Genomic DNA, 11,020 nt, shown 5'->3' on the forward strand with positions numbered 1-11,020 from the left:
GCATATTATGTGCCATAACACCCCCTAACAGTATAAAGATCCCTAAAAACCATGTATTTTTTGAAAGTAAACTCCTAAAAATAGCATATTGTCGGAAAGTACACATTCTAACGAGTACAAGATTGGTAAACCATCTTACTACTCCAATCTATCAAATGGCAAAGCTACTCTAAAAGAAACATACTAAACAACATCATACCTTCCAACATTTTTGAAATGGAAAGAGGGATAAAAATATTTGCCGCTCTACGCACAGCAAATTTTTTGGCCACGCCCACTGTTGTGGCACCCCCCCTAATTACTATGTTCAAATTTGGTTATGAAAGTTTGAACACATTTCCATCGTTTTTATGTGTTATAACAGTTTTATTAATGAAGGGGAATTGTCCTTTAAGCTGCTAGTCACACTTTCTCCAACAGATCTGCTTACCTTAAATTGTTAAAATTACTTATTTGCTTATCTTAAATTGTTATAAAAGTATCTAAGTGCACCTGGTGGCTGTTCTGGGCTCTCTGCCAATTATGCCAATTAAGTTAGAAACTTTGGATCTTTTACTGGCTGTTCAGTGCAGGAGATCAAAGAGAAAGTCGGGACATTTCAGTAACAATCCAGGACTGCAAGTTGAGTTGTCAAAATCGGGACTGTCCCGCTCAAAACTGGACAGTTGGGAGGTATGCAACATGCAAGCGTAAAACTGCAATAAAACGACAAAAATCGAATTCAAGTAGGCAAATCAGTGATATAGCAAAATAACTGATCCAACAGTGTGGTTAGCAGTCAGAATACCTAAGCCAATAGTAATGCTATGGAATAAACATTTTTTAGAGAAAAAACAAGAGGCAAAATTATAAATTGAAGACCTAAAATAAGTTAAAAAGCATGTGGGTGCATTTATATGCATATGTGTACACTTCTAAAGGTGTGTGTATATTAATATATGAGCTTGCAAATATGTGCAAAAGAAGAAAAAAGACAGAAAAAAACTACCTTTTGTTAAATGTGTCTTGTGTGTGTAACAGCTTGAATGTGTGTGTAAATATATGAATAGGAGGATCCTTAGCAGTGATAAGGGTCCAAGGATTGCTAGTCCAGCAAGCAGAAAGTGTCTGGGAGGGGGTGGAGGGATGGTGGCTGAGAGAGGAATAAATCCTATTTATCATATATGGATGTCTGGGAGTGGACTGCCTAAGGTTCACAAAGTAATTGCCAAATTTTAGTAATTAACACTCTGTGCATGAGACCTGCTCTGGCAGCACAGCCGGGCCCCCTTTCAAGTGGAGGTCAGCCCAAATATGCAAAAGCTGTAGTTGGACTATTTCTGGCCTGATTCTGTGAGCTCTATGCACCAAGATTACTAAGCTCTATGCACTAAGATCATAATTTCTACTCTCATCCTAAGGTGAAGTGAAATAGAATTCTAGAGAGTCTATATAATGTAATATAAAGGCTGAAGAAAATGGGAATGCAGGCACTGGAACTGGAAGAAACCTGGTACCATTTGCATTAGCCTAACTAGGAGCCTTTCATGAAATTATCTTCTCAACCTCTACGGGCAGAACTGAACTCCACGAAGCAATGCGTTGTGCTGGGTCATGCTTCAAGGAAACACAGGCGACCAGTCGGAGGCATGAATACAATGTAAGTTATAGAAACATCGCAGCTACAAACTACATGCATCTGACTGGCAATGCCACACGCTGTGTCTTCATCTGACAGTCGGATGCATGTAGTTTGTAGCTGCAACGTTTCTATAACTTACATTATATGCAGCGCCTTCGACTGGTCGCCTGCATTTCCTAGCATCACACCGCATTGTTTGGCGAAGTTCTGTCCTAATACTTAAACCAGATGCAGAGTCCTGATCTTCTGCTCCGTGGTTAAATGAGAAATGCCCCCCTTGGTAAGTGATTCCAGTCTCCTTCCATTACTTATCCATGTGCAGCACTCTGATTATATTATATGTACTTCCATAGTCAGACAGGAACTCGCCACTGCAACTCCAATCTCCAAGTAATACTTAACCATGTACATTCTTGACTTCCTCCTTTTGGGCTGCTCTCTTTCCCATGTTCAGACAGGAACCACCCACTGGGAAACTGAATCTGATATTCTTCCTGTGCTTAGCCATGTACAAATCTCGAATTGCCAGCGCTGCGCAATATGTTGGTGCTCCAAAAATACTTGATAATATTAATAATAATCTTTACCTTTATAGTAAGACAGTAACCTGCCACTGGTTAAAAGGAAAAGTAACACCAAAAAATGAAAGTGTTTTAAAGGAATGAAAATATATATATGTACTGTTGTTCTACACTGGCTTCAATTGCTGTGTTTGCTTCAGAAACTCTACTATAGTTTATATAAACAAGCTGCAGTGTAGCCATGGGGGCAGCCATTCAGTCAGAAAAAAAGGAGAAAGGGCACAGGACACACAGCAGAAAACAGCAGTCTTCAATGGGATTCTACAGAGTTTATCTATCTACTATGTATTTTCTGCTTGAATACCCTGGTACAGGGCTCCCATCATCATTGTCTAAATCTCTATGACCAGGTTAAGCCACAAAAGACCACTTAATTATAATATTATTATATTGCACCAGCCTATTCTGCAACACATAATCCCTGATATTTTTTTTGTCTCCAAGGATCAATGACCCCTCTCTTCCCCAACAATACATGCAATAAACTGCACTCTGCTGTGTAAATGTCTGCAAGACAAACTCCAATGAATCTACCCATTTGTGTCTAACCAACCAATGCATTACCATGTTCTTCCATCAGAGGGAGACTGAGACTCATAAGCCATTGTCAGACATTGGTCCCTCTGGATGTGAAGCTGCTGATGTGATTTATCTGCTGGTTTGGCATCAACAGTTTAACCTCCCGCCATCCTCTCTCTCTTTAGCTGCCAATCAGCTGTCTGTCTTCTCTTCCCGCCAGTGATGCCCCTGCTACACACGCTTGGCTTGCAGGGAATCTGCCTATAATCTGCAGCCTGCCATCCGTCTGCCAATGGAGAAGGAACTTGCATCCTCAAAGCAGTATGGATCCTTGGATTTCACTAATTGGAATCCCACAGCACCAGCCACAGGTACAGACTCTGTATATTCTGTAGAGAGAAGGGAATTAGTAACCAGCAAAGAGGTTTAACTTGAATATGTGAAATTAGCATATATATGTGATATTAGCATTCAATCCGTGTTCATCCAATATCTTCTATTACTGTTTTTACTTCAAAATGGAAAATTACTTATATTTTTATGTCATGTGGTCTCGGTGCCAGATAAAGTGCAGATACAGATCAAACTGAATTCTGGGAATATGCTATTTGGCCATTACACTGTGTGTGTGTGTGTATTGCCTACTGTGTTCATTCATAAAATCTGTGCTCTGCTTCAGTCTCTATAGTTTAGCCATAATTGTCCTCTTGGTGCTGTTTTTGGGGCAAATGCAGGATTGTGCTCCAACATTTTTTGGCAGGACTCTTTTACCCTTTAGACATATATATATTGCATGTTTTTAACAGGATACATACAGCAGCTCTCTAAGAATAAACTCACCCACTTTTTTATGAGTCATAGCCAATCAGCTCCTCTCCAGCATTTGTTAAACTACAAATCCCAGCATCACCCGACAGTGAGAGATATTGCAATGCTGAAAGTCTCTGCTGTAACTAACAGGGGAGAAGGCAAGTGACTTAGACCCAAACCCTTAAAGTAATCTGAGAACTGAATGCAAAAAATGTCCCCATAGATGATGCAATTTTGTTCCTTAAAGAGGTTCTTCACCTTCCAAACACTTTTTTCAGTTCAATTGTTTTCAGATTTCTTCCCCAGAAAAAAAAATACTTTTTTCAAATACTTTCTATTTTTTATTTTTTTACCATTTTTTCAAAATCTTAGTGTTCCTGTCTCTGGTGTTCCAATCTGGCAGCTCAGTAATTCAGGTGCAGATTCTGATCTGAACTGTTAAAATTTTGAAACATTAAGTTGATACATTTCTCAGTAGCACCTCTGTAGTAATAGCAACTATTGTGTCAATTCTAACAACTGTCTGTAATGAAGGGATTCTGCTCAGCAGAGACAAAGATAAAAAATGTATCAATTAAATGTATCAATGTAGCACTGTTTACAGGGTCGACGACCCCCCCTCCCAGAGCTGCTTTAGAAGGTGAAACATGACACTTCACACTTGAATAGTAGAAAAACAGTCACACTTAGAAAATAGAAAGAAATTGGAAAAAGTCGTTATTTTGGGTGAACTTTGTGAAACCAACTAGATGTTTGACTGTGAACAACCCCTTTAAAGGGGATATAAAGGCGAAAAAATTAAATCAAATTTTTAAAAGCCAATTTTAAAAGCATAAATCACTGGTGTAGTAAGTTCATGATTATGTTATTATACAAAATACAACCTTTCTAGCATTATTCTATTTTAGACTTTAGTTACCCTTTAAGTCTGAATATGAAAATCAGAGGTTCAGATTCAATCCAGTGAAACATATTTGGAGGAAGTGATAGTAAGTGATAGTAAGAAGGGTGCAAGCTAACATAATAAGTGAACTGAGTGCAGTGGTGGAGTCTGCGGGGTGGTCAGGGTGGATGAATATAAAATATTTGTGTAAATGCTATTCCAATTGGAAGCAGTATCTCTTTGGCTGTATATAGTCTACATTGCTGACTTTGACTTCTCAAGCAATGTTGAAGAAGTCAGTTGATCATCAGTCAGAAAAACAGAAAGGGATGAACAAACACTTTCAATGGCAATTAATACCTAATATGGAAACGTTGCTTTGAATCATATTTTTTCTTTTCAATAGTTTTTATTTGAGTTTTAACATTTTTAGGGAAAAGGTAATTTTACATTTATGTAACATAATCAGATATTTGCATAAAAAGGGAAGGTGAAGAAAGTGAAAAGAACAAAGATCTTGGTCTAGCGAAAGGGCAGAATATAGAAAAGGAAACATATTAAATTAAAAATGTTTTAGAAAAAATTAGTATTGAGCAGTACATGTTCTAGGGTGTTTTCTGCGAGGTCCCCTGAGTATAATTATAAAATAAATATATATATATATATATATATATATATATATATATATATATATATATATATATATATATATATATATATATATATAAAATGATTCTATGGGCTTACAGCTGAGGAAAATACTTGAAATATAACTATGGAGTATTAGTTAGTCTTGATCCAAAACAATAGAAAATGTGACCAAACAAACATCAGTTTATATTGTTATCAGATTGTAATCACCAGATGATCGAAGGGGTTCCTGTAGTTGGGAAAGAATATCTGTACCATGGTTCCCAAATTTTTTTGAATTTCTCATATTTCTCAATAAGAATACTGGTTAGTCTTTCATTAACCATTATACAGTTCAGCTTGTCTTTAAAATGTGAAATCGGAACACAAGGAGATTTCCAATGTTTAGCTATTGTAATTTTTGCAGCCAAAAACAGAAAAGTTATCAAAGTCTTTGTATTGGTATCGATATTAGATATCTTTTTATTTAATAGAACATTCAAAGGATCTTTCCTAGGATTAACCTGTGTTACTGAATATATGATATTATAGACCCGAGTCCAGAATCTTTGAGTATTTGGGCAGTCCCACCAGATATGCATCACAGTACCTGTTAAATCACAGCCTCTAACCATTCTTGGCTAAGTTTTTAAGGTTTATTCTATGTAGACAGGACGGGACTATATAGCAGTGTGTGAGAACTTTATATGTTGTTTCCAGTACTGAAATATTCCTAGAACAGTGGGCTGTAGTTTCCCATATATTATGCCAGGTTTCTTTATCTATGGTAATGTCGAGGGTGAATAATTTCAAAATTGTGCAAAACACAGTGCTTGGGTGAAGTTCCCCTTCATCTTACATGACCACCCAAACTAGTTTGACTTCCACATCTCACTGTACTGTATTGTTACAATACAATTGTGCCTCCAACTTCGATCTTAAGGTGAAGACGTCATTTCAATGGCCGATTCCACAACGACCATTGATGACATTGAGGATGAGCTGTGTAAGATCGAGAGAATTCGGGAGATCCTAATGAGGAGAGAGTCAGAGCTCCGATACATGTGAGTATTTACAGGGGGGCACAGAGTTCCACTTATGATTCTTGGGTGACTATCGGAGTTGCGTTTCAGTATAAGTTGGATGACTGCTTGCTGGGAATCCACATTAAAGAGTATTAAAAGTTACAGTCTTCATGAAACAATGCAGAGGAAACAGCAGAGGAGAACTTGCTTCTTATATTTATATTGATTAAGGAAACAAACCCAGAGAATTGAAAGGGACAGTGCTAGACACTAGAAATGCCATTTACGCATTACTATAAACTTGGCGAGAATGAGGACTTAATGGATATTGGGAAGCTGCTTAGAGTAAATTGTTTCAGGAGTCAGAACCAGCAGTGCAGAGAACAGAAGTAGACAGACAATGGCAATGACAATTACATATAACATGTGCTAAGTAACTAAGTTGCTGGAATTATACCTCCCTTCATTAGATAAAGCCTGTTGTGGGTGTTAAACAGGGCAATTAGATAAGAGACACGTACACTTCCATGTACACACAGGGCATAGAGTTAAAGGCACAGAAGTGGTTAGTTCTCTTTGTTTTTGTCTGGGTATCTGCAGTTACACAGCAGTGAGTTACAGCAATATGAATTACGCTATCCACAGGTTGCCTAGCAACCAGCCAGAGCATAGGGCAAAGAGGGGCAGCTGGCGGGGTTTGGGGGGTGCCCACACCTCGTTAGCACCTCCCTAACAAACCCAGAGGCTTTCCAGGGTCTTTCTACAGGTGTACTGTATGTTTAATTTTTAGATATAATGAACCTAGGTATGCACCTTTTGCTGTACTACACATCCCAGAATCCTCAGCCACAGAACCAGTGGCTCGCAATTCATAGATTGGGGACATTGTGTATAGAGCTGGATGCTTTGTATTCTCATTGTTATCACTAAGTATAATTCTGAGTGGAATAAATGCACAATTTACTGATCTTTTCTTTATTCATATTTTGGGTCACATTTTCTCTGTGTGATGCTGCGAAGAGCAGGTTGGATGATTTCCAGCTATGTAAAAAGATTACCATCTTAAAGAAACAGTTACAGGCCCTGGTTTATATTCCAGGTGAGTAATGGAAGCACCGTACAGTCTATGGGTTCCCTCTACAGGCAGGGAGTAAGAAATAAATCAGAGTATATATATATATATATATATATATATATATATATATATATATATATATATATATATATATATATATATATATATATATATATATGTGTGTGTGTGTATATATATATATATATATATATATATATATATATATATATATATATATATATATATATATATAGTTAATGTCACCATTGATCTAGCCCTTATTGCCACTATCTTGTTTTACAGCCGCTACTGTCTCCATCAGACCCTGCTATCATCATTTACCTTGCTATCTCTATCTTGCCACCTGTCTCCATTTTGTTCTTCTATCTCCATTTTGCCCTTCAATTTTCTCCTTGCCTTACTGTCTCCATCCTGCCCTTCTATTTTTTCTTTTGCCCTATTGTATTCATCCTGCACCACTTTCTGTATCTTGTTCTACTTTCACCATTTTGTTCCACTCTCTCCATCTTTTCCTACAGTCTTCATCTTTGCTTGCCCTAGTGCTGCTGCAAAATTTTTTTACAGTGGCCAGATCATAGGCACAGGACAAACACATTACCTCCTCATGAAGAACATTGGGTTCCCAGCCACACTACAAAGCTATACATGCTTATTTATTGACTCTGATGAGACCCATGTATCTGTGAATGTTTTCACCTTCCTCAGAGAAGGACAAGACCTGGGAAGATCGTAAGAAGGAAGAGCAGATCCTGCAGTGTATTAACAAACTGGTGGAGACACGAGATTTCATGGTGGATGATGTGGAGTTTGAGAGATTAAGGTAAGTGACTTTCAGCAATGAGGGAGATCCCCAGCACATATAACCTAACTATCCAGGTTCTTTTATTCAAATTAAGTTATAGGCCTCTTATGTTGCAGAAAGAAATGTACACTAAAAGTGATGAATCTCCAAGAGGAAAGTTGGAAAACATCAGACCGGAAGGGTTGATTGCATTTAAAAAAAAATTAAGAAACTATGTAAATGTAAGGTATGAAAGGGCTACAAAATTGATCCAGGAACTGGTCCAAAGATCATTTTGCAGCTTAAGACAGTTTAAGACAGAACTTTCTTTTTTCCCTTTACTCCTGAATGGAAGTAAAATAGAACATTGCTGCTTGTTTTTCCTGACCAGGCAGATAAAAAGCTTCCCCAAGTCTTCTGCACTGGCAAACTATGTTTTATCAGTCATTCAGCACTACTTCCTCCATGGACATACTCACACAGGCCTTTTATTTGAATTCAGGCAGGTGGTCTATTGAATACAGGCCCCCAAATAACTGAGAGTACACCCCAAAAGCCTTCTACATTTTAGAGCTGCCATGTTAGCTGTATGTTATGTATGGTTCTCTTTGCTTGTTTTATAGGGAGAGGCAAGAGGATAAGGAGATGGAGGAATTTCTTCAGAGCAAATTATCCAAAAGCTTTCTGAAGAAGGCAGGTAAGTCAGAAGAAGATTAACTAACGAATAAATTGGCCGCTTCGGGGGCTCAGTCACCCATCCTGTACCACTGTGTAGTAAGGTTTAAGTGACATGGCAACACACACCAACCATAAAAACAATGTTTATTATGCAAATATGTATACAATTTATATGCAATCTTTCTCAGTCTTTAGAAAGGAAAAGCCAAGGGCTGTTCCCTCCCGAAAACCCTCTGCACCGTTGGTCAGCAGGACAGGGCTGACACTGCTAAAGGACTGCTGTGGATTCACTTGCTCTGTTATGTAAGCACAAAGAATAAGAGCCAAAATGGCTGCACTGCTGCTCTTGATTCTGATTAGCCAGCATTGGGGCAACGTGTTGATACATCTCTCCCAGCAGCCATTCTGTGCTTCCATGGCACAAGCGGCACAGCCAGGCAGTCTTACTGTAACAAAATCACTGAATTCACATAATTTATGAAGGACATTGCAGCAATAAAGCCTTCAGCAAGGTAATCATATCATAACTGCTAAGCAACATGAAATGCAATCTCTGTTGCAGACCTTCTCCTTAGTTAGCATTGCTGAACTATAACGCATAGCATTCCATGCAGGATCTGCAAAAGACTTGAAGTTTCAGTTCTCGTTACAGACAGATGGATGGACAGACTACTGGAACATTTTTGGCTCTGTATACAGTGTATCCCTCATATAGATTTTGTTCTCTATCTGCTGTAATTCAGTGTATTTAATATTATACAGGGGAATACAACCCACAAAATTATATGCTGACTAGTGAAAGGAAAATAGAATTCTAAGCAACTTCCCAATATCCATTTATTTCTCATTCCCATTGGGTTTAAAGTTATCTGTTATCTGCCATAGCTCTTGAACTGTACTGCATATGTACTTGGTCTGAACAGCTGCAAAGGACCACAAGGACCTTTCTGAAAATGGCAAGAGGGCGATGGACCAGCCTGCAGTTAAACGTTCACATTTGCAATCACCTAGAATATTTGTAACCCCCAGTGATTTACACTTTCCTTTCCAGTGTGAATGAGGATTTAATGCATATTTAAAAGATGCATAGAATTATAATTATGAAGAAATGTGATATTTTGAATTATTCTCCCTTTAAATACAGTTTTATATAGGGATTTTCTCAGATGACTTGCTATAAATGCACCAGCAGGGTTGTTATTACATGGAATGGGACTTTTTAAGTCTCAAGGTTAGCGGTTAGTTCCCCTTAATTTGCAGTTAGCCATCAGGCTGTGCCTTTAATTGTTAGTAATATAATAGGTAAATGGCTTACGGTATGCCTGTCACTGTGCACCAGAGGTGAATGTCAGCTAGAAAATGGACATACTCCATGTATTCATAGTCTTATAGATTCCTGAGTAACTGCAGAATGAAATCTAGGGTAATCACATAATGAAGATCAAGTTGCATGACGCAGAAATGGTTATGTGATGTGCTGCACCCCCATTCCTGGGTTTGTGTAAAGCAGCAAGAATTGAAACCCAGGCAACAGGAAACAGCCTGTCCAGTATTGTTTTTACATTATCCTGGGTTATGGAAATGGTTATATTTATGTTTGTGGTTTATTTAATATCTTATTTCATTGTTGGAATGGGACGCCTTTAAATGAATCCCGAAATCAAAATAAAAAAGCATTTAATTGCAACTGAATGATTGCGTTATTCACAGTATAATGATAGCGCCACACTGGGGGCAAAAATCAGCTAGCTGAAATACGCTGGCTGATTTCAGCCCTACCTCGGGCAGTAGCCTCCTCTCTTTTCCACATTCATAACTGTTGAATTGGCTTGGCGCTAACAGACTTCGGCAGATTTCATCTCAAAATGCAGAGACTCATGGTTCTTCAGTGGAATCCTCCTGAGTCTGCACCAAAGTCGATTCAGCACTTACAAACGAGGAAAAGAGAAAATAAAATAAAAACTGTGTAAATAGATAGGCTGTGCAAAATAAAAAATGTTTCTAATATGGTTAGTTAGGCAAAAATGTAATGTATAAAGGCTGGAGTGACTGGATGTGTAACATAATAGCCAGAACACTACTTCCTGCTTTTCTGAGTTAGTCAGCGACTTGAAGGGGGGCCACATGGTACATATCAACAGATATGACCCATGTGCCCCCCCTCAAGTCTCTGATTGGTTACTGCCTGGTAACCAGGGTAACCAGTCAGTGTAAACCAGTGTTCTCCAACCAGTAGTTTGTGAGCAACATGTTGCTCACCAATCCCTTGGATGTTGCTCCCAGTGGCCTCAAAGCAGGTGCTTATTTTTGAATTCCTGGCTTGGAGGCAAGTTTTGGTTGTATAAAAACCAGAAGTACTGCCAAACTAAGCCTCCTGTAGGCTGCCAGTCCATATA

The 11,020-nt window shown here is 38.3% G+C and overlaps 1 protein-coding gene across 1 annotated transcript; it reads left to right on the top strand.

Annotated features, from left to right (window-relative positions):
- The first annotated feature begins 2,732 nt into the window (after positions 1-2,732).
- Positions 2,733-10,566, top strand: LOC108702227 (bMERB domain-containing protein 1-like). Its single transcript, XM_041578895.1, has 6 exons — positions 2,733-3,092; positions 5,988-6,108; positions 7,095-7,168; positions 7,871-7,985; positions 8,570-8,643; positions 8,813-10,566. Exons 1-6 carry the CDS (start codon positions 3,014-3,016, stop codon positions 8,929-8,931), a joined length of 582 nt encoding a protein of 193 aa, XP_041434829.1. The 5' UTR covers positions 2,733-3,013; the 3' UTR covers positions 8,932-10,566.
- The last annotated feature ends 454 nt before the right edge of the window (positions 10,567-11,020 follow it).

This window comes from Xenopus laevis, chromosome 9_10S (assembly GCF_017654675.1).
Source record: "Xenopus laevis strain J_2021 chromosome 9_10S, Xenopus_laevis_v10.1, whole genome shotgun sequence".
Lineage (NCBI taxonomy): Eukaryota > Metazoa > Chordata > Amphibia > Anura > Pipidae > Xenopus > Xenopus laevis.